This window comes from Bufo bufo, chromosome 7, assembly GCF_905171765.1.
Source record: "Bufo bufo chromosome 7, aBufBuf1.1, whole genome shotgun sequence".
Classification (NCBI taxonomy): Eukaryota; Metazoa; Chordata; class Amphibia; order Anura; family Bufonidae; genus Bufo; species Bufo bufo.
The window spans coordinates 170,437,128-170,464,551 of record NC_053395.1 but is presented as its reverse complement, the minus strand read 5'-3'; the positions used below and the strand labels follow the sequence as shown (position 1 = coordinate 170,464,551).

The 27,424-nt window shown below is 43.8% G+C and overlaps 1 protein-coding gene across 1 annotated transcript in view; it reads left to right on the top strand.

Moving 5' to 3' along the window:
• Nucleotides 1-683: 683 nt before the first annotated feature.
• LOC121008996 (UDP-glucuronosyltransferase 1A1-like) overlaps nucleotides 684-27,424 on the top strand; it is a 148,665-nt gene continuing 121,924 nt past the window's right edge. The window contains exon 1 of the mRNA XM_040441858.1: nucleotides 684-1,590. Coding sequence (XP_040297792.1) covers nucleotides 733-1,590 — 858 coding nt within the window. The 5' untranslated portion in view covers nucleotides 684-732. The remainder of the gene's footprint in view (nucleotides 1,591-27,424) is intronic.

Here is a 27,424-nt window from a genome sequence, read left to right as displayed (position 1 = left end):
ATAGTAAGTGTACTACTGTATATCCCTTCATACTTACTATTAAGCTCCAAGTGCTGCAGCCCTGATCCTCTATCTTCCCATTGTGTTCAGCGCTAGAAATATAATGCAGAGAGAGGATTGGGGTTGTAGAATTAATGACCTAGTAAACAGGTCTCGACGTTCTGCCTCGTCTGGGACTGGAGAGGAAGTCAGTGCCATTTTGGGTGCTTTTTCATGCTCCCCGTCACTTTACAGTTGCCTTTTGCCACTATGCAAGATGTAACACCAGGGCATTTGGTAGCCCAAGACATTTCCTGTGGACCTCACATGAGCATGGCTGCCCAATCAAAGAGCAGGGCAGGGCAACCAGGAAGTGTCTTGGACTACTGATACACAGTGTGCATCCGGTAGTCTGAGAAGCCATGCAGGCATCTTGGATGACAGAAGAGGAACATGGAAATAGACAGATTTGCAGGTGAAAAGATGAAAAGGAGGTCTCCATGTAAGTGTTCTCTTTGTTCCCCAGTTAATGTGAATTCTTGTTCTTGAACTGGAGGTTCACTTTAAGGTAAAAAATTATCTTTCCTATAATTGTCTTTAAAAGGTTAAATGTCTGGTTGATCAGTATATGAGGATAGTGTATTTTGGCAATTTTTCTGCTGATAGCTTTAAGCACGCCCACCAGATGACTACAAATTATCTGGGCTTATTAGACAACCAATTTCTCCTCAGAAATCTTGGACTCCTGCAGACATGAATTTGTTCACATTACCTTTTTCGACACCTCTTTTGATATTTTATGCGATCCTTAGCCAAACAGATGGGGGGAAGCTACTTGTTGCTCCTATGGATGGAAGTCACTGGCTCAGCATGCGTCCTTTAGTAAAGAAACTGACAGAAAATGGACATGATGTTGTTGTTGTGATCCCGCAAAGCAGTTTAACCATGAGTGGATCTGAAGCATTCACTGTACAGACCTACCCTGTTCCGTACACCAGCCAAGACATAACTGCAAGCTTTCAGAAGTTGTCCAGAGAGCACTTCTCCTTACCCTCACATTTCCCCTGGATTGCTATTGAAATGTTAGATAGCATGATGGTTGTATTTAATATGTTTTACAAATCATGTGAGAGCTTACTGCTCAACCAGGAGCTCATCCAAAAACTTCGGGATGAGAAGTTTGATGCTGTGCTCACAGATCCATTCTTACTATGTGGAGTAATATTAGCAGAACATCTTGACTTGCCAAATGTGAACTTCTTAAGGGGATTGCCCTGTGCATATGACTATGAAAGTTCTCAATGTGAAACCCCACTTTCATATGTACCTAGACTGTTTAGCAAGTTCTCAGACAAGATGACCTTGATTGAACGTGTGGAGAATTTGGTGATCAAGTTGCTAGAGCCATATTATTGTAGAGTTATGTATTCTCAATGGGTGAGATTGGCTACACAGCTCCTGAAAAAAGATGTCACCCCTGTACAACTTCTCAGCAGATCTTCCATTTGGCTTCTAAGATACGACTTTGTCTTTGAGTACCCAAAAACAATAATGCCGAACATGGTTTTTATTGGAGGCATCAACTGCAAACTGCCAAAGTCCTTGTCCAAAGTAAGAACCAATTTAATTGTACATTTTTATCTCAAACTGAATAGAAGTTATAGCCTAAGTATTGTATCATAGCAGTGTATAATCCTTCCTTACACAGGTAAACAATTGTATGATAGCACTTAGCATTTAGAATTTTAGCCACAATTTAACTTATGCACTTATCATTTATAGATATTCACATTCCATTTTTTCTTCTTTAACCCCTTAATGACCGCCTACTGTCTTATGACGGTGGTCGGTGCGGAACCTGGATCCGCAACGGCATCTTTTGGCATCACTGCAGTATAGGGTATTGCTGGCATCATATGTGCTACTGTGCTAAGAACAAACTGTTACCAACAGCTCTGGTTTTTAGTACAGGCTCTTCCTTCATAGCAGGGGTCAGAGGAAGCACTGATCTTGGCTTTCAACCTTTTGATTACTGCAGTGTGATCTAAGGGGACTCCCCTCTACAATTGGGTCACCAGGCTTCCCAGTGACCCAATTGGAGACTGGCAAAACCATCTGCAATGAGCACTGAAGATCTATAAAGATCTATCCATTCAGCTGCTGTGAGAGCTTTCCAGTGTTGCCCTAAGGGTCCAAGAGTTTTTTTTTATTTTTAGCTTTCGAGGCAGATCTGCCTGTAGGATTGATAGTGAGAGCCAGAAGTGCATTCTGTATAAATCCTTCCTTTATATTTCTGATTCCTTTTAAATCCACTTTTAACTTTGCAGGAAAAAAATCCTGCAGGTGGATCTGCCTCAAAGCCTTGTCCAAAAAACTCTGTGTGGCCATACTCTAAGGCCTCATGCACACGACAGTGGAAAAAAAAATGGATGAATTTGACCCACCTTCTGAGAACACCCACAGGATGGTAGGCCCCCAGCTAAAATAATGTCCCCCATACTGTAGGAATTTTTTTTGTTGCTGCCCCCAGCTTTTATAATGCCCCCATGTAGGCCCCCAGCTAAATAAATGTCCCCCACAGTGTATATAATTTTTTTAACCACCCCTAGCTTTAATAATGCCTAGGGCCCCATCTTAAAAAATGTCCCCCATAGTGTGTTTCTTTTTTTTTTTTAGGGCCCTCAGCTTTATAATGTCCCCCACGGTTTTATAATGTCCCCATAGTGTCCCGCAGCACAAAAAACAAACAAAAAACAAACCCTCACCTTTTCCACTTGCTCGCGCTGCAGCAGTCTCTTCTCTCTTCACAGAACAGGACCTGCCGAAGGTGCGCGATGACATCATCTGTGTTTGGCCTCGATCCCAGGGTGGCTTTGCTAGCTGGGAGGCTCCCTGCTCCTAGGTCTGCCTTGAGCGCCGAGCTGATCACTCGGTGCTCGACTTGTCTGTCTGTTGATCATGTGACGCTGGCCACGTCACATGACCCTCAGACCCCACTATAAATACAGGCAGCGTGCTGGCCACAGGTTGCCTGTTAATTCTAGGTTCCTGGCTATTTGTTGGACTACTGAATACTTACCTGATCCTGTTCCCTGACGATCCTTTGCCTGCTCCTCCTGTACTGCGCATCCCTCCTGGTATTGTGACCTCGGCTCCCACCTGACTACTCTTTGCGGACTCCTCTGGTACTTCTCTACTCTCCTGGTATTTGACCCCGGCTTCTCCTGACCATTCTTTGCTTAACCCTTTGTACTGCGTAGCTCTCTTGGTTCTGACCCGGTCCGTTCACTTTCCGTATTTCTTCTTGTCTGTCTTCCCTGCACATATCCTAAGTAAGGGACTGTCGTCCAGTTGTCCCCTGTTATCAGGACTCGTGAGGCAAGTAGGCAGGGCCAGGGGTGAGGGTGGAGCTCAGTGGTCACTATCCTTCCCCCTGTGTGTGTGTGGACGTGACCGTTACAATTATTTACAAGTTCAGGGAAAGATTATTAAAGGTGTAGGGAAAGGATAGGTAGGAATAATTCTACAGTATTTATGTTGAACAGGGTTCAGTAGGGGAGGTTTACACTCTGGGTAATAGGAACAATCATATTACATCTTGCTGAACTGACTGGGGACCCAAATTGCTATTATACAGCTCTGTAATTCCAGCAAACCGTTTTTGTTATTGGGGTGCAAGTGCTGTTTGATACAGCCATTAACAGGGTTTATTACAAGGAAATATTTATATGTCTTATTTGCCCATGTGCAGTGCAGTTAATTGTTCTAAATAATTTTTTGGCTTGTATTAGTGGGAAAAAGGGCTTATTACCCATTGTTTGGTGAAGTGCGAAAATTACAGCCCTTTTTGTCGTGTATTAGTGGCAAAAAAAATATATATTTGCCGTTCAGCGGTGCAGTTATATGTTCTAAAGTCGTTTTTGCCATGTATTAATGTCAAAAGTAAAATATATTTGCCATTCAGAGGTGCACTTATATGTTCTAAAGCCTTTTGTGGCATGTATTAGTGGCAAAAGTAAAATATATTTGCCATTCAGCGGTGCAGTTATATGTTCTAAAGCCCTTTTTGTCGCGTGTATTAGTGGCAAAAGTAAAATATATTTGCCATTCAGCAGTGCAGTTATATGTTCTAAAGCCCTTTTTGCTGTGTATTAGTGGCAAAAGAAAAATGTATTTCCCATTCAGCGGTGCAGTTATATGTTCTAAAGCCTTTTGTGGCGTTTATTAGTAGCAAAAGTAAAATATATATTGCCGTTCAGCGTTGCAGTTATATGTTCTAAAGCCCTTTTTGTCGCGTGTATTAGTGGCAAAAGTAAAATATTTTTGCCGTTCAGCGGGGCAGTTATATGTTCTAAAGTCTTTTGTGGCGTGTATACAGTTAGGTCCATATATATTTGGACAGAGACAACATTTTATAATTTTTGTTCTGTACATTACCACAATGGATTTTGAACAAAACAATTCAGATGCAGTTGAAGTTCAGACTTTCAGCTTTAATTTAGTGGGTTGAACAAAATGATTGCATAAAATGTGAGGAACTAAAGCATTTATTAAACGCAATCCCTTCATTTCAGGGGTTCAAAAGTAATCAGACAAATTAAATAATTGTAAATAAAATGTTAATTTCTAACACTTGGTTGAAAATCCTTTGTTGGCAATGACTGCCTGAAGTCTTTAACTCATGGACATCACCAGACGCTATGTTTCCTGATTTTTAATGCTTTGCCAGGGCTTTACTGCAGCGGTTTTCAGTTGCTGTTTGTTTGTGAGCCTTTCTGTCTGAAGTTTTGGTCTTTAACAAGTGAAATGCATGCTCTATTGGGTTCAGATCAGGTGACGGACTTGGCCATTCAAGAATATTCCACTTCTTTGCGTTAATAAACTACTGGGTTGCTTTGGCTTTATGTTTCGGGTTATTGTCCATCTGCATTATGAAACGCCGATGAAGAGGGGATTTTTGTCTCTTGGAAAATGGAGATTTATGTGTATCTCCGTTTTCCATCCCTTCTATTCTATTCCTAGCAAATTGCCTTAGTTTCCCATACAACCCGATTATCCTGTGTAAAATTACACCTCTTCCAGTCCTTCATATATCTCAGGAACAACACACAACCCTTGCAGATACTTATATATAAAAATAGTTTACTGATAACATGGAGATGACAAAGCAATAGACATTATACATAGAGATACAGATAACACAATACATAGAGGACACCACCACACACAGCCACCTCCGTTCCTGTCCACCCTGGATGCTAAGCAAATGCGGCTAATAATGTGTATGTATATACAGTATATCCAGAGTCTACCAATATACAGTCTACTGGATCTACTCTACACCTCCAGTACCTGACCATTAGTACATGTACATATAGAGACTCATGCATAAACAGCATATAATCTAACTGGTAATACAATTGCAGACTGCTAATATCTATATGTACACATATAAAGTCTACTGGGATATTATACTTATATACATACCCACATACGCACACATATAACTTAGCTTGCTCCTGCATCCATCGGTGTCCAGGAAGAGAAGCCCCCGCCTCACTCCCAACTTTCACCTATATCTTGTTATGTCCCAGCCCCCCACCATAGACTCCACCCTGTGACCACCCAAATATCTCCCCCCATCTCTTGGTCAAGAGGATGTTGTTCAACTGCCTAGGATATGCTAACAAGGGACACAATGCTACTGGCCATACTGAATGGGTGAATACCACAGGGTCCAATTATTAGGCATATTTGTGTGGTCATCAGGATGAGGTTCTGGCTGAAAGCCATATTTCCCTTAACATATCCCCCTGTTGTCGGTATACCGACACACTATGTTGGAAGCCTGGTCTGTGTGTGGAGGTGTTTACAATAAGAACAAACACAATACATTATAAGCTCATTTATGTTGCATCTTTGGCCAATCGGTTGATTCATCTTCTTGTGTATGGATGGTTCTGATGTTCATCTGGGATTTCATCTGGGATCATCTGGTGGCTTCATGATGGGTACAGATGTCTGGTCATCTTCTTAGATCAAGGGCAATCATTGTGTCTCTAGGCATTTCTCCACCTGGAATCATATTAAACAGTCTGCTCCTCAGGGGAGCGCACCTCAACAGCTGCAGTTCTGAAAATCCATCAGGAGATATCATGGCCTCCCCCTGTTGACCGTATCTGTAGATAACACTTGGCACTCTTAGTAGGTACATTACAAATTGAGGCTATATATCACAACCCAGTGGGAGCTCCCACTTGCAACGGCTGAGCCCAAGTTCCGCGTCCGACTGGACAGTCACAATTTATACAAAGCGCCTCTGCGGATCACTGTGGGGTCATCCCACTCCCTCGCAGAATCCCCAATAGGGAGAGCTATGCCCCACAACCTACTGGCTGCGCCGCGGACTTTGTGGGCTAGCACCCAAATTACACGGCATGTATCCATGGTAGTTAGTTACTACCGTTAATGGGCCCAGTCAGTTTTGGCCTGACTGAACGCCTACTTATAAGTGCCAGTGACAGACAGGGAGATAAACTGCCATTTCTCCATACTCTTTAGTGACCCAATTCAGAAGCTGACAGTACAGGGTTTACTTGAGTAAGACACACTGGAGATATGCAACGACATGCCCTTATGATGACACTCTGAGCCAAGTTAAGGGAGCAACAGACCTTGGCACGAAAAATTCGTTTTTTATTTTTTTATTTTAAGGTACCTGCCCAACATGAGAAGAGCACTCCCAGACTGAACTGTCTTATTATGCAAGAAGTTATCCTTTATGAACCAACAGTATTGCCAATTGATGCAAGCAAAAGAGCTCATCTAAGATCCATTGTCTCCTCATGGTTGAGGGACAATACCATCTGTTTGTGAGCTGTATGGCCTTAAATTCCTAACAGCTCCCCCACCAGACACCTGGGTGTAGAGATTAAAGATAAGAACTCTATCACATTTGCATTACACACTGAGGACAAACAAACAAAAGGTTCTGCAACAGTAAACCTAACCCCCCTCCCTGTGTTGGTGACCATGCACTGGGGCTGTTATAGGTTTACATTGATTTCCTGCTCTGGCCAGTATATGGGGGATCCCTGAGTTACATATTATGGCCAGATCTTTAGGAATCCCCACCACAAATCTATTATAACAGATTCCCAGAAGGGATATCTGTTGTAATGGTGTCTTTTTGCAGCCCTGTTTCATGTGTAGCCTGTTGGCTCACAAATGAAACAGGTCTCTGTCTCTGCAATTGTATGTGTGGTTGAAAGCCACCCCGCCTTACATCTCTGTGCGGACAGAGTCGTTTAATGTGTCCAGATTGCAGACAATGGAAACACTGTATATTCTCCCACTTTCTTCTTTGAAGAGCACTAGAATACACAGATATTTTGTTAGCTGCCATCCCCTTTAACTTGCAGCCATCTTGCATTTTTTTATTAAATGCTACCTTCTTCCTGATTGTTATAGATTTGTGACTCTTTAGCAAATCCTGCCTGACCTGCTCTATTACCATTGCTGCTTCAATCAGTGATGTCTCCTTAGCTGCAGTTATACGGATTGTGGTATCAAGATATGGAAACTTCTCCACAAACATACGTATCATGCCTTGTGGGGCTCCTACACCATGATCCTTTGTCACCTTCCTATGAATAGCTTCAAACCTTCCACAAAGCGACAAGGGCTCATCATGGATGGTAGGCCTGAAGTTACTTAGGACCTCTGGGCTGACGTCCGTATGCCCTGTTACCAATTTCATGAGGATAGAAAGCCTGTCTTCCTCATCATGAAATAGGCCATTCCTGGAGGCAATTTTTTCTATGACCTCATATCTTTGAAAAAGATGTGTAGGCAACCATAGCTTGAACAGTTCCATGCGATATTCTGGAGGGACAGAAAATTTCTGGCAATGTCCCTCAAAAGTATCACAGGAAGTGAAAGGATCTGCGTCTGGATCATATGTAGGAATCAGTTTACATATCTTTAGCAGAAATTGCATCCTCTCCATGTTATGGAAAGAATGCAATTCTGCCGCATTGCTGTGACACGTCTGTGAGTTGGAAGTGGTCTGTCCCATGCCACCTCCTAATCCACGAATGGTGTCACCAGCAGCGCTTTGTACAGCTATTGGAGTGGTATCAGTCTGATTGGAGGCAGCCATAGGAGCGGTCTCACTCTCATCTGTCCCCCTGTTTGCACTCAAAACACAAATTTGCTTTGAGTGCAAATCTTTGTGATGTGAGAGCTCAGTTATTGTCTTCTGCATATTACTAATTGTCTCATCTCTCTTTATTAACTCGGTCCTCAGATCAGCAATTATCACCTCTGTAGAGGCTGCTTTTTCCTTATAGCCCGTTATCTCCATATACAGCTGTATAAAAACTTTATCAACATCTGTATAGTATTTTTCTTTCTCAGCTAACTGAGACTGCAGCAGGCTGATCTGACTGACTTTTTCTTTGTGTTGTGTTTCTAGACTAGAAACCTGTTTAACCGCTTCTGCACAACAACAACAATGCAAATTTACAGGGGGCTTTGTCTCTTCAAAGGATTCCACCTTCTCCAGCTTGCTAATGGCATCATCAAATATGCACATCAGTTTAGCAAGCATGTGAAGCCGCTTGGAAGTTTGTTTGAGCACACCACGCTTAGCAATGTGCAATTTGTCATAGGAATCAGCTTGATCTACCAGAGATTCCCATAACATTTGCACAGATTCATTTGATCTAGGCAATACAGGGTTAAACGTACTGTATCTACTTAACTTTTCAAAAGTCCCATGTCCTGCTTTGTCACTCATGGTTATCCCTGCGATCTGTGTGTTACTCCTGAAAGAATCTTTTACCAACCAGCAGATTCTACTGAAGGACTGGAGAAAAAAAAAAAAAAAAAAAAAAAAAAAAAAAAAACAACAAAAACAAGTACCTCACAGGTTAAAATGGGAAACAGTCAGTAACCTAGGAACGTCACTTAAATAGGTTCTCTGTAATGAATTGAACTCACACTAGGACTCAATGAAACTGTGTTACCTGTCCGAATCTCCCAGGTATAAAAACCTAATTCACAGTATAACAGCAATTTCAACAGTATATCCTAACAGAGATCAATTAAAACATTTGGGCCTAGCTCGCCATTGAAGAGGGGATTTTTGTCTCTTGGAAAATGGAGATTTATGTGTATCTCCGTTTTCCATCCCTTCTATTCTATTCCTAGCAAATTGCCTTAGTTTCCCATACAACCCGATTATCCTGTGTAAAATTACACCTCTTCCAGTCCTTCATATATCTCAGGAACAACACACAACCCTTGCAGATACTTATATATAAAAATAGTTTACTGATAACATGGAGATGACAAAGCAATAGACATTATACATAGAGATACAGATAACACAATACATAGAGGACACCACCACACACAGCCACCTCCGTTCCTGTCCACCCTGGATGCTAAGCAAATGCGGCTAATAATGTGTATGTATATACAGTATATCCAGAGTCTACCAATATACAGTCTACTGGATCTACTCTACACCTCCAGTACCTGACCATTAGTACATGTACATATAGAGACTCATGCATAAACAGCATATAATCTAACTGGTAATACAATTGCAGACTGCTAATATCTATATGTACACATATAAAGTCTACTGGGATATTATACTTATATACATACCCACATACGCACACATATAACTTAGCTTGCTCCTGCATCCATCGGTGTCCAGGAAGAGAAGCCCCCGCCTCACTCCCAACTTTCACCTATATCTTGTTATGTCCCAGCCCCCCACCATAGACTCCACCCTGTGACCACCCAAATATCTCCCCCCATCTCTTGGTCAAGAGGATGTTGTTCAACTGCCTAGGATATGCTAACAAGGGACACAATGCTACTGGCCATACTGAATGGGTGAATACCACAGGGTCCAATTATTAGGCATATTTGTGTGGTCATCAGGATGAGGTTCTGGCTGAAAGCCATATTTCCCTTAACAGCCGACCAATCAGTTTGGCTGCATTTGGCTGGTTTTGAGCACACAGTATGTCTCTGAAAACCCCAGAATTCATCCGGCTGCTTCTTCTTTTTTTTTTTTTTTATATCTTTTTATCAAGTTTAAGAGATTCCATATAATGACAAGCAAGTTACAAATATCAGGCAATTTGAAGGTATAACATTATCCTTCTTTCATCATTGCATTACATCAGTTGAAGTATTGTAGAAGTCAAGTCAAACAGTACATTTGGAATCTCATTTTCAATTCCCCCCCCCCCACCAAAACGCTGGTATATCCCCTGATCTCCCCCCCCCCCCCAACCCATCTGATGAAGATCCGTTGTCCTTGAAATAACCCTCAAAAGCTCTATCATTACTGCCCTTCTGATCACACAAATGATTGGCCTCTATATGAGTCTGAAGGTGGCATCTGACACTTATCTGGTTACTTGCAATGGACCTAGACCTCCCCTTAATTCTTCTTTTAGATACCATGCTGTCAGTCTGAATGGGCTCATAATTTTCATGAACTCTGTGTTTGGGACATATGACAAAATATACAATTTCCATGTCTGAAATAAACGCTGTCCAAGCACCTCTTTGCAGTTTAATGCCTCCAGCCATTCCAAATAAAATAAATTACCCATTTGGGTTACCACTATTGCAATAGTGGGGACCTCGGTTGATAGCCAAAACTGGAGCAAACACCTTTTAGCAACCATAAGTAGTTTGTGACCCACCAATGGTATTTTAGAAAGATCATCTTCCTTCTCCCCTAAGATTTGAGCATCTGAATGATTCTTAGCTTCACAGTGTAGTATTGCTGCTGATGGCGAGATAACAGCACATAATTTGCTAATCTTCCCCAACATCTGGCCAATTTCTTCCCAGTACCTACCTAACTTTTAGCATTTCCACAAACCATGATATAGATTTGTCTTGGGGGTGTCGCATTTAGGGCAAGCTGTAAGTCTCCCTGGACTAGACGGGGAACTGGGGATGTCAAATCCGTATATAGCATGATGCAGAATTTTTACATGTGTTTCCCTCCATGTTTCGTTTATTATGGCCTTGCGCATTGCTTATATTCCTGACCAAATTGTTTCATAAATCTCCATCACCCCTAACTCCTTGGCCCATTTTTTGAAAATTCCCTTGGGATCCTTAGTTCTCCATCTATCCCTCAGCACATGATGTAACATCGACAGTGACCTCTTCGTTTTGACACTGATAAATGCATCAAAGTCATTGGATTTCCATTCCCTTGACAAATCCCTAGATAGAGTCCTGCAATAACTCTTAATTTGAGAGTACTGCATGAACGAGGAACGTCCTAATGCCAATTTACTCCTTAATTCCTGCAACGTTGCCCATCTCCCCTCCGACTCGTGGAACAAATCCCCTATTTTATTCAGCCCCTTAAGGGTCCATTCTTTGAAAAGTGCATTTTCACTGCCAGAACGAAATGATGGATTCCCACGTAAAGGTAAGTGTTTGGATATCTGGTATGGGAGATTAAAATGGGTTCTAAGAGCTTTCCAGGCTATCGTCGTGTCCCTTATTATAAGAGAGGATTTTATGAAACCCGGTAAATTGGGCCTTTTAGCATGTAGTAAAGCAACCAGATTCCAGGGCCGCACCAATTCCCGCTCCAAGGTCAAGTTTGAATAGTAACTCGTCTCACTCACCCAGTCTAAGATGTGTCTGCTTAAACATGTTAAGTTATAGCCTCTGATGTCAGGAAAATTCAACCCTCCTTCCTCCTTTCTTAGTTTTAGTTTATCCAGTGAGATTCTAGGTCTTTTCCCCTGCCATAGAAAGCGGATGAATCTGCTTTCCAGTAATTGGATATCTGCATGACGAACAAGAAGCAGGATAGTTTGGAGTGGATATAAAAGCTTGGACATGCTCATCATTTTAATGAGATGGCATCTACCTACCAAGTTTAGTGGTAAACCCTGCCATCTATCCAGTTCTTGCACTATCTTAGTTATAAGAGGGGGAAAATTCAAGGTATACATCGAATGCGGCTCCCTGCCAACATGAATGCCCAGATACTTAATACTACCTTGTGCCTTTGTTATATTCAAGTGCTTTGGTATCTGATATCCCCCCGCATCACTCTGGGATAAGGCCAACATCTCGCACTTGGACGCATTCAACCTATACCCCGAATAGGAGCCAAAATGGTTCAGAGCTTGGAAGATTTTATCTATGTGTTTTCTAGGATTGGCTATGAATAACATTATGTCATCCGCGAATAATGCGACCTTCAGATGCCTATTTCCAATCTTTATTCCTTCATATAAATCCGACTGACTTAAGAACCTAGCTAGTGGTTCAATGGAAAGGTTAAACAAAAGGGGTGATAATGGACACCCTTGGCGTGTCCCTTTTTGGAGATAAAAGGGCTTGGATAGGAAGCCTGGAGTGGATATCCGTGCCCTCGGTAATCTATACAGTTGCGTGAGAAAAACCCTGAACGCCCCCGAGAACCCCATCCTATCCAGTACTGCCTCCAGCCATGCCCACCTCACATTATCAAAAGCCTTTTCAGCATCTAAGGTGAGCATGGCTGGAGCTTCCCCAGGTCGCGGTTGATGGCAAACTCTATCTAGGACCATTAATACCGTACGAAGGTTTGTTACCGCTGAACAACCCTGCACAAATCCCACCTGTTCTTTACCAATGAGCGATGGCAATATGACCGCCAAACGATCCGCAATAATCTTTGATAGGATTTTGGTATCCACGTTGATTAATGAGATCGGTCTATATGACCCTGGTAATAGAAGGTCTTTACCCGGCTTGGGAAGTAACTTGATATATGAGGTATTTTCCTGATCTGGGGATGCTTTTCCCTGTAATACTTTATTATACCATTGTAGTAAGATCGGTGATACCTGACCTAGTAATGTTTTATAGTATTCCCCAGGGTACCCATCTGGGCCTGGCGCTTTAGCATTGCCTAGTTTCTTGATGACAGATTGAAGTTCCTCAAGACCTATCTCTCTATTAAGAAGTTGTAATTGTTCTGTGCTAAGACATGGTAACTTGACCTTTTCCAAGAGAGAATCCTTAAGATCAGGTTTAGTGGCATCCTGGTATAATTTCTCGTAATATTCACCTAGCATTGAATTAATCATAGAAGGGTCAGTGACCACTTGTCCCTTTTGCCCCTTAAGACCAGTTATGAATTGAGGGGCTCTCCTACCCTTAGCAAGATTAGCCATAAGACGCCCGGATTTATTCCCAAATTTGTGCAACGTCGCCGTCAGCCTAGTATTGTTTAGTATCTCCCTATTTTTTTCATTAGCTTCAAAGGCTCCCCTGGCATCTATCCACTTTTGTCTGTTGAGGGCTCTGGAGTTCCTCCTATATTCCTGGTAGGATTCTCTTACTAATAAACTTGTTTGCTCAAATTTGGCTTGAGATTGTTTCCGGAGCCTAAAAACATGGCTCATGATTTTCCCTCGTATAACTGCTTTAGAGGCGTTCCACAATAGCTCAGGCGAATCTATATGAACCTGATTGTCACCCATGTATTCCTCCCACCATGCAATCAGCTTATTAGTAAAATCTTCATTTGTTATCAGGTTTGAAGGAAATCTCCATAAGTAATCAGATCCCTTGGGGTAAGTATCCCTCACTTGTATCCAAATTGGGGAGTGATCTGATATCACCAGGTCGCCAATTGCAGCCTTTTCCACCTTTCTCGTCAGGTTAGAGCTGGTCAGTATATAGTCTATACGCGACCATGAATCTTGCGAGTGAGAATAAAAGGAATAAGATCTTTCATCAGGATGCAATTGGCGCCATGGATCAACCAATACCACCCCCTCCATCAGTCTACTCAGTGCTCTATCATGGTTGCTGATAACTGTCTTTAAAGGGACACTACGCTGCCTATCCTCTGCCTCTCTCGCCACTGCATTGAAATCCCCCCCCCACTATTTTGTTCTCGCAGGGATCAGCCAGTAATTTGGATTCTAGATCTTTAAAAAATTTCCCATTGTTTTTGTTGGGGCCATACACATTATAGATGCTATAATGCGTTCCTTGTACCTCAACCTGGATTTGGATAATACGTCCCCCTTCATCCGAGAAGGATCCTAGAACCTGACAGTTTAGATTCTTGTTAATTAGGATTAATACTCCAGCTTTTCTATCAACCGAGGCCGAGCCATATACTTTCCCAACCCACAATTTGTTTATTCTTGTAAAATCTTTTGCTGCAAGGTGCGTTTCCTGAAGTAGTACTATATCTGGGTAGGCCTTTTTCAGGTGACACAGCACCATCCATCTCTTTTGGGGTGATCTTAGGCCCTTAACGTTCCAGGAAAGGACTTTCATGTTCCTAGCCTCCTAAGTGTTATACCAGTTCAAGATCCTTATCTCCTATTTAATTCGAATATACTTCCCTGGGAAATAGGACAACAGATCTCCAGCAGATAAAATTAGAACCCCTCCCCTTTTTCAAAAGTAACTGCAGAACTATCCCCGTCAACACCAACGGTTAAACCAGCTCCTCCTCACACCATATACACTTTCTATTAATAAAACTTCCTTTTTTCTGAGCTGCCAAGGCACAACCACCCCCCACCAACTGTGTATATATCTGTTATTGTATTATAATACATCTTCTACCATGTGGCATTAGCGACCTTCACATTCACGTACAGAAATAGTAGCTTGGTTCTAATGGAAATAATTTAACATCATTACCCCACTAGCCCTTATGCCCATCCGGCTGCTTCTGTCCTGTGTCATATTATCAATAAACACTAGGGACCCAGTGCCACTAGCAGCCATGCATGCCCAAGCCATCACACTGCCTCCGCCATGTTTTACAGATGATGTGGTATGCTTTGGATCATGAGCTGTACCATGCCTTCACCATACTTTTTTCTTTCCATCATTCTGGTAGAGGTTTCATCTGTCCAAAGAATGTGCTGTTTTTTTTATATTTTTTTTTTTTTTTTAGCAAAGTCCAATCTAGCCTTCTTAGTTTCAAAAAGCATTTATTGGATTTTTGCATATTGAAAAGAAAAGCAATTACATAGGTAATTGATAAAATAAGTAACAGAAAACAAATATATCTCTTGGAGGTATACATGGTATATATCACAGTAAGCAATGTATTTTTAGATGGATGAAAAACATTCAAACATGGAGAGGAAGTGCATCAGTTTCATATATCTGTCTGGTATTATACATGATCAAAGGGAAATACTACAGTCTGGCCAAAAGTTTTGAGAATTACATAAATATTGGAAATTGGAAAAGTTGCTGCTTAAGTTTTTATAATAGCAATTTGCATATACTACAGAATATTATGAAGAGTGATCAGATGAATTGCATAGTCCTTCTTTGCCATGAAAATTAACTTAATCCCAAAAAAACCTTTCCACTGCATTTCATTGCTGTCATTAAAGGACCTGCTGAGATCATTTCAGTAATCGTCTTGTTAACTCAGGTGAGAATGTTGACGAGCACAAGGCTGGGGATCATTATGTCAGGCTGATTGGGTGATGACTTGACATGTTAAAAGGAGGGTGATGCTTAAAATAATTGTTCTTCCATTGTTAACCATGGTGACCTGCAAAGAAATGCGTGCAGCCATCATTGCGTTGCATAAAAATGGCTTCACAGGTAAGGATATTGTGGCTACTAAGATTGCACCTCAATCAACAATTTATAGGATCATCAAGAACTTCAAGGAAAGAGGTTCAGTTCTTGTTAAGAAGGCTTCAGGGCGTCCAAGAAAGTCTAGCAAGCGCCAGGATCGTCTCCTCAAGAGAATTCAGCTGCGGGATCGGAGTGCCACCAGTGCAGAGCTTGCTCAGGAATGGCAGCAGGCAGGTGTGAGCGCATCTGCACGCACAGTGAGGCGAAGACTTTTGGAAGATGGCCTGGTGTCAAGAAGGTAAGCAAAGAAGCCACTTCTCTCCAAAAAAAACATCAGGGACAGATTGATCTTCTGCAGAAAGTTTGGTGAATGGACTGCTGAGGACTGGGGCAAAGTCATATTCTCCGATGAAGCCTCTTTCCGATTGTTTGGGGCATCTTGAAAAAGGCTTGTCCGGAGAAGAAAAGGTGAGCGCTACCAGGGCCGGCCTTAGGTGTTCAGGCGCCCTGTGCGAGCTAACCTTGTGGCGCCCCCCTTCCCCCCCCAAAAAAAACAAACACTGCTTGTTGCTGGCATCATGGCATAGGCTGGCTGACTATCCAACCAAGTAGTTACCAGCCCGCACACCCCAAAGGCCGGTGTAATGTTATACTTCCCTACTTCGTGAGATTTCCCTACCCTCGTCACTTCCGGTCGCATCGGACATGACGTGAGGAGGTGTGCAGTGCCGCGCAGGCGCACAACGACAGGTTAGGGAAATTTCACAGCAGAGTGCGCATGCGCCAGGAGCCTCGCCGGCGGTTAGGGTAGGGAAAAACTATGGGCCAGTGCACAGGCGCAGTGATCGGATGGATGTTCTCAGCTGGACACCGGCCGACACTGCGCTCGCACCAGGAGCCTCACCAGCGGTTAGGGAAGGGAAAAATTACGTACGGGCCAGTGCTTTTTCCCTACCCTAACCGCTGGTGAGGCTCCCAGCGCATGCGCAGTGTTGGCCGGTGTCCAGCTGAGAACATCCATCCGATCACCGCACCTGTGCACTGGCCCATAATTTTTCCCTACCCTAACCGCCGGCGAGGCTCCTGGCGCATGCGCACTCTGCTGTGAAATTTCCCTAACCCGTCGTTGTGCGCCTGCGCGGCGCTGCAGGCTCCCGGCGCATGCGCACTCTGCTGTGAAATTTTCCTAACCCGTCGTTGTGCGCCTGCGCGGTGCTGAACACCTCCTCACGTCATGTCTGGTGTGACCGGAAGTGACGAGAGTAGGGAAATCTCACGAGGTAGGGAAGTATAACGTTACACCGGCCCTGGTGTGCCATCATTAATTTAGCCTACTTTTCCCTCCATAGGCACAACAATGTTAGCACCTGTGCCTATAACATAGTTCAGAAGGTGCTAGAAAACACAATGGGAAGATTTATCATTCCCCCTGCACCAGAATTGTGGCACTAAGAAGCCACACATTTTTGCACAAGCTTTGTTTTGCCCAAACAATTGTGACTTTTTGCTCAATCTTGCCACTTTGCTAAATTGGGCAGGGTATGGATCAGTTTTCTAGTGCATGTAAATTACTATAAGGTAACTTACCTTATAGTCCGGTTCGACAGTCTCCGGAGCAGTCCTTCAGTCTGTCTGGGCTGGGGCGGGCTGTAGTCGGCAGACCTTGACTCGGTAAGTGACACAGGAACAAGCGGGATGCGAGTGGAGCGCCTGCTGCTCCAGTCCTACACACTGGCCAATCAGCAGCAGGATCTTTGCGCTGCGAAAAGCTGATTGGTCAGTGTAAACTGTGAAATGGTGCAGACGTGCCAGACGCACAGCACGGAGGATCATCAGGTGACAGGACAGACACAGGGGAGGAGGAATCAGGTCAGACAGGGGAGGGGGAGATGGAGGGGGCGGGGGGCCCGCCCCGAGGGAGAACACAAGTGCCGCCTCATCTGCCGCATATTACATTGCGAGCATGGGTGTAGGAACCCCCAAAAATCTGGGGGGGACAGCATTTTTGCTCGCCGGGTATATTCTTATTCAGTAAACTGCGAGTTGTTTATATCGTTAAATTTTAAGTGTGTGTGTGTGAACCCCCCCCCCCCCCCCCCCCCCACACACACACACTTACAGTTCTGAAGACTCAGGGGTGCTGGCTGGCTTGGCCGGGCAGAAGGAGTGTGGGAGACTGTGAGGCCTTTTTCTCCAAGCTGCTCCGGAGGTGTAATAATCAGTTTTCATTACACCTCAGGTCAGACCACCAATCAGACCCCCAATGTTAATCAGTCCTCAGCTAACAGCCCCAATAAGATCCCCAATGTTAATAAGACCTCAGATCACACCTCAGCTCAGACCCCAATATGAATGACCCCCAATCAGACCTCAGATAAGAGCCCCAGTGCCTCTCATCAGCCCCCCCAATCAAGTTCCAGTAATAGCCCCCCCAACCAAGTGCCAGTAATAGCCCCCCAATCAAGTACCAGTAATAGCCCCCCCCCCCCAATTATGTGCCAGTAAAACAAAGTATTGTATATATTTAAAAAAAATAATTAACACTTTAGAGCGATGCGATGCAGGCCTCTTCCGGCCTGTCACTGTGTCCCGACTCCAGCGCTGTACGGCTCAGGCGGATCGCGCCGCCCTTCCGGCCTCTGATAGGCTGCCGGCCTAGTAGTGCCGGCAGCCTATCAGAGGAACAGGAAAGGGACACACCTCCCTGCCCTGCTCCTCCGCAGCCTTCTGTTTGTATCGCTGTCCTGAGGACGGCGATACAAACAGATCACTATGGAGATGAGCGCTTCGCTTCCACAATGGAAGCGCTCACAGTGCTCCAGACTAAAAAAAATACCTAGTAGCCATTGGCTCCTGAACTGAAAAATTTAGGAGCCAAATCTAATTTTTAGTCGCCAAATCGAAACCGAATCAAAATTTTGGTATCGTGACAACGCTACGCCGATCAGATCGGCGTAGGGTTGTTTTGATACCAAAATTTTGATTCGCTTTCGTCACCATAAAAAAGTATTGCGATACTCAATACCGCGCAAAAAAAAAAAAAAAAAACACCAAAAAAAGCCGCATGCATTTCACATTTTATGAAACATTCGGCCCATAATAGAACAGTCCTATCCTATTTTTTGGGGTGACAAGGTGACTAAAAAATGACGAATGCTCACCGCATAGGAGATATTTTTTAATAATTTAATAGTTTGGACAGCGCTATGTAATATGTTTATTTATTGTTTATATATAAAATTGGGAAAGGGAGGATTTAAACTTAATATTTTAGGGTACTTTCATACTAGCGTTTTTCTTTTCCGGCATTAAGTTCCGTCCTAGGGGCTCTATACCAGAAAAGAACTGATCAGGCATATCCCCATGCATTCTGAATGGAGAGCAATCCGTTCAGGATGCATCAAGATGTCTTCAGTTCAGTTATTTTGACTGATCAGGCAAAAGATAAAACCGCAGCTACGGTTTTATCTCTGGTGAAAAAAACTGAAGATTTGCCTGAATGCTGCAGCATTTTTCCCCTTAGGAATGTATTCGTGCCAGATCTGGCATTCAAAATACCGGAATGCACCCGCACTGAATCCGGGCCCATTCACTTCTATGGGGCTGTTCACATGAGCACTGATTTTCACCCATCACTTGTGCATTGCGTGAAAATCGCAGCATGCTCTATGTTGTGCGTTTTTCACGCAACGCAGGCCCCATAGAAGTTAATGGGGCTGCGTGAAAATCGCAAGCAAGTGCGGATGCGGTGTAATTTTCACGCATGGTTGCTAGGATGAAAGTCTATTCACTGTATTATTTTCCCTTATAACATGGTTATAAGGGAAAATAATAGCACTCTTTAATACAGAATGCTTAGTAGAAGGTCAATATAATAAACATTGGTGGCGCAGTGCCCCCCCCCCAATATAATAAACATTGGTGGTGCAGTGCCCCCCCCAATATAATAAACATTGGTGGCGCAGTGCCCCCCCCCCAACACCCCAGTATAATAAACATTGGTGGCGCAGTGCCCCCCCCCCAACACCCCAGTATGATAAACATTGGTGGCGCAGTGCGCCCCCCCAACACCCCTGTATAATAAACATTGGTGGCGCAGTGCGCCCCCCCCAATATAATAAATATTAGTGGCGCAGTGCCCCCCCAACACGCCAGTATGATAAACATTGGTGGCGCAGTGCGCCCCCCAACACCCTAGTATAATAAACATTGGTGGCGCAGTGCCCCCCCAATATAATAAACATTGGTGGCGCAGTGCGCCCCCCCAACACCCCAGTATGATAAACATTGGTGGCGCAGTGCGCCCCCCCAACACCCCAGTATAATAAACATTGGTGGCGCAGTGCCCCCCCCCAATATAATAAACATTGGTGGCGCAGTGCCCCCCCAACACCCCAGTATAATAAACATTGGTGGCGCAGTGCCCCCCCAACACCCCAATATAATAAACATTGGTGGCGCAGTGCGCCCCCGGAACACCCCAGTATAATAAACAGTGGTGGCGCAGTGCGCCCCCCCAATATAATAAACATTGGTGGCGCAGTGCGCCCCCCCAACACCCCAGTATGATAAACATTGGTGGCGCAGTGCGCCCCCCCAATATAATAAACATTGGCGCAGTGCACCCCCCCAATATAATAAACATTGGTGGTGCAGTGCGCCCCCCCAACACCCCAGTATAATAAACATTGGTGGTGCAGTGCGCCCCCCCAATATAATAAACATTGGTGGCGCAATATATTAAACATTGGTGGTGCAGTGCGCCCCCCTCAATATAATAAACATTGGTGGCGCAGTATGCAGTGCCAATGAGGGTTAAAAAATAAAAAAAATATTAACTCACCTCCTCCAATTGATCGTCTCCTGTTCTTTCTTCAGGACCTGTCAAAGGACCTGTGGTGACATCACTGTGCTCATCACATGATACATCACATGATCCATCACCATGGTAATGGACCATGTGATGAGCTCAGTGACGTCACCACAGGTCCTGAAGAAAGAACAGGAGACCAGCAGCTACGCGATCAACTGCAGGAGGTGAGTTAATTTTTTAAATTATTTTTTAACCCTCATTGGCACTGCATACTGCGCCACCAATGTTTATTATATTGAGGGGGGGCGCACTGCACCACCAATGTTTAATATATTGCGCCACCAATGTTTATTATATTGGGGGGGCGCACTGCACCACCAATGTTTCTTATACTGGGGTGTTGGGGGGGGCGCACTGTGCCACCAACCTTTCTTATACAAATACAGGAGGCAGGTGCCGGAATCAAATAGCCGGCACCCGACCTTTGTGACAGGGAGCTGCGATCAGCGGCAGTTAACCCCTCAGGTACCGCACCTGAAGGGTTAACTCAACTGCAGCTGATCGCAGCTCCCTGTCATAGAGGTCAGGTGCCGCTATTTGATTCCGGCACCCGCCTCCTGTATTTGTATTACAGGTCAGTTATCTTCATTGGTGGCGCAGTGGCCACAGCCCCTCCTCCTCCCGTCTCTCTTCTTATTGGCAGCGGCGGGGGCAGCATAGGGGGAGGGAGAGACTCCTCCTCCACTGCGCTGCTGAATAAGAACATCGGCGGCGGGGCAGAGAACTATCATGTCCAGCCCTGGCTCATCTCAGTGCCTGCCCCGCCGCCGCCGCACACATTGCCCCGCTGCCGCTGGGGGGGATTTGACCATACCTGTCCCCCCCCGCATTATTTCCTGGGGGGGATCCGTCCCCCCTGCTTCCTACGCCCATGATTGCGAGCTGTCGGCCGCCCGGCGCCCCTGTTGCTATGGCGCCCTGTGCGGCCGCACAGCCCGCACACCCCAAAGGCCGGCCCTGAGCGCTACCATCAGTCCTGTGTCATGCCAACAGTAAAGCATCCTGAGACCATTCATGTGTGGGGTTGCTTCTCATCCAAGGGAGTGGGCTCACTCACAATTTTGCCCAAAAACACAGCCATGAATAAAGAATGGTACCAAAACACCCTCCAACAGCAACTTCTTCCAACAATCCAACAACAGTTTGGTGAAGAACAATGCATTTTCCAGCACGATGGAGCACCGTGCCATAAGGCAAAAGTGATAACTAAGTGGCTCGGGGACCAAAACGTTGACATTTTGGGTCCATGGCCTGGAAACTCCCTAGATCTTAATCCCATTGAGAACTTGTGGTCAATCCTCAAGAGGCGGGTGGACAAACAAAAACCTACTAATTCTGACAAACTCCAAGAAGTGATTATGAAGGAATGGGTTGCTATCAGTCAGGAATTGGCCCAGAAGTTGATTGAGAGCATACCCAGTCGAATTGCAGAGGTCCTGAAAAAGAAGGGCCAACACGGCAAATACTGACTCTTTGCATAAATGTCATGTAATTGTCGATAAAAGCCTTTGAAACGTATGAAGTGCGTGTAATTATATTTCACTACATCACAGAAACAACTGAAACAAAGATCTAAAAGCAGTTTAGCAGCAAACTTTGTGAAAACTAATATTTGTGTCATTCTCAAAACTTTTGGCCACGACTGTATATCGGATATCTGGTGAATGGGGGGAAGACACTAGGGTCAATCTAGCCTTCTTATTCTTGAGGCTTATGAGTGGCTTACACCGTGCAGTGAACCCTCTGTATTTACTTTCATGCAGTCTACACTTTGCGGTAGATTTGGATATTGATACGTCTATGTCCTGGAGAGTGTTGTTCACTTGGTTGGCTGTTGTGAAGGGGTTTCTCTTCACCATGGTAATTATTCTGCGACAATCCATCACTGTTGTCTTCCGTGGGCGTCCAGGTCTTTTTGCATTGTTGAGGTCACCAGTGCTATCTTTCTCAGGATGTACCAAACTGTAGATTTTGCCACTCCTAATAGTTTAGCAATTTCTCGGATGGGTTTTTTATGTTTTCGCAGATAAAGGATGGCTTGTTTCACCTGCATGGAGAGCCCCTTTGACTGCATGTTTACTTCTCAGCGAAATCTTCAAAATGCAAGCACCACACCTCAAATAATGAATTATGCCCATGAAACAGCCTTTGAGTCCATTGTTCAATTACCTTTTAAATACAGGGTGCCACATGTAAAGAAGCTGAAACTTCTAAACCCATCATCCAATTTTAATCTGGAAACCCTCAAATAAAAGCTAAAAGTCTGGACTTTATGTCCATGCCCATTATATAACTATAACTTGAATATGTTTTAGTAATCAGGCAATAAAAACAAAGTTTGTGTCGGTGTCCAAATATATATGGACCTAACTGTAAGTGGGAAAAAGAAAATATATTTGCCGTTCAGTGGTACAGTTATATGCTCTAAAGCCTTTTGTGTTGTGTATTAGTGACAAAAGTAAAATATATTTGCCGTTCAGCGGTGCAGTTATATGTTCTAAAGCCCTTTTTTGTGTGTATTAGTGCTATTAGCCATTGTGTGGTGAAGTGAGAAAATGACAGACTTTTTTTTGGGGTATTTTTATTTAATTTTTATTTATTTATCTGATCTAACAGTATGTCAGACAGAGACGTGCCAGGCCCTGCACAGGGCAGAGGCTTAAATGTTTCTGGCACAGGTCGCAGCAGAGTAAGGGGGCGTGGCAGCAGGAGTCGCAGCGAAAGGCCTGAGCTCCCAGTGTCATCTAGCGGTTGTGTCTTGACCAGCAACCCAGCGGTTCTTGAATGGTTGACTCGTCATCTCTGTATTGGATCCACTCCTGTTTTCTTTGGCATTAGCAATACTGATGGATTACTGAGCAAATGCTGACTGAGTGAAGGCGGATGCTCAACAGACAGGAGTTATTGTTCTGATGGATCAGAGCAAGGGCAAAATTATCAGTGATGTCAACACAAACTTACCGCTGACACCCTCTCCACTCTGTGGGGGGGCTCTACTTGTATAAGCGTTTAATAGAACAGGTTCTGTAGACATCTATGTGGAATCAGCTGACAACGGTGTAAAAGGAGTGCGCTTCTTTTTGGCGCTAACATCGACCTGTAAGGTTGAGTTCATACTTGAGTTATTTGGTCAGTTTTGGCCCCGCGACTGCCCAAATAAGTGAAGTGTGCAGTGATTCTAAGAGCGACGCCTGTCATCTACATGTCATACTGACTCCCTATACGTGTTAATGCAAGGCACAGTGTTCTACACCTCTATACAGGCTCTCTGCAGCCAGGAAATAGCCATTTTTTAACGAAATTCACTGTGAATAAGTTTGGATCGTACCAAATCTTTTTTAAAAATTCGGCAATCCGGCCGAATCGAATTTTTGAAAAATTCGTTCATCTCTATATCTTAGTCTTTTATTATTATTATTATTATTATTATTATTATTATTATTATTATATACAGTACAGACCAAAAGTTTGGACACACCTTCTCATTCAAAGAGTTTTCTTTATTTTCATGACTATGAAGGCATCAAAACTATGAATTAACACATGTGGAATTATATACATAACAAACAAGTGTGAAACAACTGAAAATATGTCATATTCTAGGTTCTTCAAAGTAGCCACCTTTTGCTTTGATTACTGCTTTGCACACTCTTGGCATTCTCTTGATGAGCTTCAAGAGGTAGTCACCTGAAATGGTCTTCCAACAGTCTTGAAGGAGTTCCCAGAGATGCTCCTTCATGGTCAAATAGCCCTTACTTTCAAAGTTTTCCCAATTTTTGGCTGACTGACTGACCTTCATTTCTTAAAGTAATGATGGCCACTCGTTTTTCTTTACTTAGCTGCTTTTTTCTTGCCATAATACAAATTCTAACAGTCTATTCAGTAGGACTATCAGCTGTGTATCCACCTGACTTCTCAACGCAACTGATGGTCCCAACCCCATTTATAAGGCAAGAAATCCCACTTATTAAACCTGACAGGGCACACCTATGAAGTGAAAACCATTTCAGGGGACTACCTCTTGAAGCTCATCAAGAGAATGCCAAGAGTGTCCAAAGCAGTAATCAAAGCAAAAGGTGGCTACTTTGAAGAACCTAGAATATGACATATTTTCAGTTGTTTCACACTTGTTTGTTATGTATATAATTCCACATGTGTTAATTCATAGTTTTGATGCCTTCATAGTCATGAAAATAAAGAAAACTCTTTGAATGAGAAGGTGTGTCCAAACTTTTGGTCTGTACTGTATATATCTATATATATATATATATAAGTTTCAGTTAGTGTCAGTTTAGATTTTTGCACGAACGCAGCAGCTGCGTACGTAAATTTTGCAACTACTGAGCACCGATCAGTAGTGTCCATTATTGATCCCGTCTGCTCATTTTGCAAGGTTTTTTTTTTTGTGCAGAAGACCTTTTTTTTTCAGAAAAGACCTTTTTAAAAAAAAAAAAAAAAAAAAAATGTAATTTCAATCTTATTACAAGCCCCTTCACGTGTGAAAACACAACATACACACCCCTCACACTAAATAAAGGTTTACACATTTCACACGTCACACCCCAATAAAATAAAAATGTCCCATTCATCCCAACGAGTAAGTATTCTCAGTTGAATACGCCATGCTTGCCTCTGATACAGAGTTTGCCAGTGAGGGAGAGGAGGATGCCACTTTCCTATACTCCTCTACTCCCTCATCATCATTATCATCATCCGCTGATAAGGGACCCTCTAGAAGGCGCCCCGGGGTAGCAGTGGAGGCAGCCCCCCAGAGTGAGACCACATGGACCCCACCCCCTGGGAATTATCAGCCCCAAATTCCTGAGTTTGTGGGCAACTCAGGAATTCAGATAGACTGTGCGGGCTTCACAGAAATGGATTTTTTTTAATTCATTTTCTCTGAAGATTTTTTATACTCCCAGCAATTTTTTTCCCAGAACCCCACAACTTTATACGCTAGACCCCAAGGTTGGACCCCAGTAAATGCAGCAGAGATGATGACCTTTTTGGGGCTCTTGCTGCATATGGGCGTTATTAAAAAAAAACAAAGATTAATCAGTATTGGAGTGCGGATGTCTTGCACCACACTCCAATTTACAGTAATACCATGGCCCGTAATCGATTCCAAGCAATACTTAAGTTTTTACATTGCAACGATAATGCACAGTGCCCACCCCAGAATGACCCCACATTTGACCGTCTGTTTAAAATTAGGCCCGTCCTTGACCACTTCAATGCAGAGTTTTCAGAAGTGTACACCCCAGAACAAAATGTCTGCATAGACTAATCCCTGTTACTATTCAAAGGGAGGGTAAGATTCCGCCAGTAACTGACAGCAAGCGGGCAAGGTATGGCATAAAACTGTATAAAGTCTGTGAGAGTAGCTTTGGGTACACTCACAAGTTATGAAGGGAGGGACACCCGGATTGAACCCCCAGAATGCCCCCCGTCCTAGGAGTTAGTGGGAAGATAGTGTGGGACTTACTGCACCCACTGCTAGATAAGGGTTACCATCTATACGTGGATAATTACTACACGAGTCTACCACTGTTCCGGTCACTAAGTTCCAGAGGTACTTTGGCGTGCGGCACAGTACGCAAAAATCGGAGAGGCCTCCCTAGATCCCTGGTAGGGCAACCACTAAGAAAAGGAGACAGCCATGCTCTCCTCAATGAGAACATGTTAGTGGTTAAGTACAAGGACAAGAGGGATGTCCTTTTGCTGACCACCATTCACAGTAACACCAGCTCCCCTGCCCCTGTACGTGGTACCACTACCACTGTCCCCAAACCAGACTGCATTCTGGACTACAACAGGCATATGGGCGGGGTTGATCTTTCAATCAAGTTCCGAAGCCCTACAATGCCACATGAAAAAAAAAAGTGTAGTACAAAAAGCTGGCCGCACCTCGTACAGATGGCGCTGTACAATGCATACATACTATTTAGATCTAGAGGCCAGACAAGAACATTCCTACAATTTCAAGAGGTGGTGATAAAGGCCCTAATTCTTCCAAACCAAGCAACGGACTTCTGCAAGTAACGGTGCCCGAGTTGCACCAGGGCAACATTTCCCTGGTGAAGTCCTCCAAACAGCGAGGAAGAGAAAGACCCAAAAAAGATGCAGGGTGTGTTCCAAAAGGGGGATAAGGAAAGACACCATTTACCATTGCGAAACCTGCCCTGAAAAACCTGGCCTGTGCATCAAAGATTGTTTCATAATCTACTACTCATCCATGGAGCATTAATTTAATTTCATCCTTGATGTACCCTGTAGTTTTACCACCTTATATCTCTGATTTAGTCCGCATAGTTTACATATCCACTTTTTACCAACCACTACATATTTATTTCTGTGAAACACCTGTTAGGGCAAAAGTGCCCTTTCCACCACTTAAAATGTTTGTACAGGGGTGCTTTTTCCAAAATAGGGTCACTTCTTGGGGTTTTTAATTTTTGGGGACCTCAGGAATTTTTTAACATGCGACAAGACGCCTAAGATCCATGTTTGTTTATTCAAGCCTGCAAAAAACATATTTTGCACTTAGCCACTAGAGCCCTGCTGTGCGCCCATACAGCAGGCTACAAGCACATGTGGGGTGTTGCCATTTTCAGGGGGAAATGGGTAACAAAATGTGGGGTGCATTTTGTCCTGTTACCCCATGTGAAAAATGTGGGTGTAAATCTACTTTTTTCTGGAAAAAATTTTAGTTTTTTATTTTCATAGCCAAGTATTTCCTAAGTCTGTAAACGCCTGATGGGTCAAAGTTCTCACTACATACCTTTAACCACCTCCGGACCGCCTAACGCAGGATTGCGTTCCGGAGGTGGCAGCGCTGCGCAGAGTCACGCATATACGCGTCATCTCGCGAGACGCGAGATTTCCTGTGAACTCGCGCACACAGGCGCGCGCGTTCACAGGATCGGAAGGGAAGCGAGTGGATCTCCA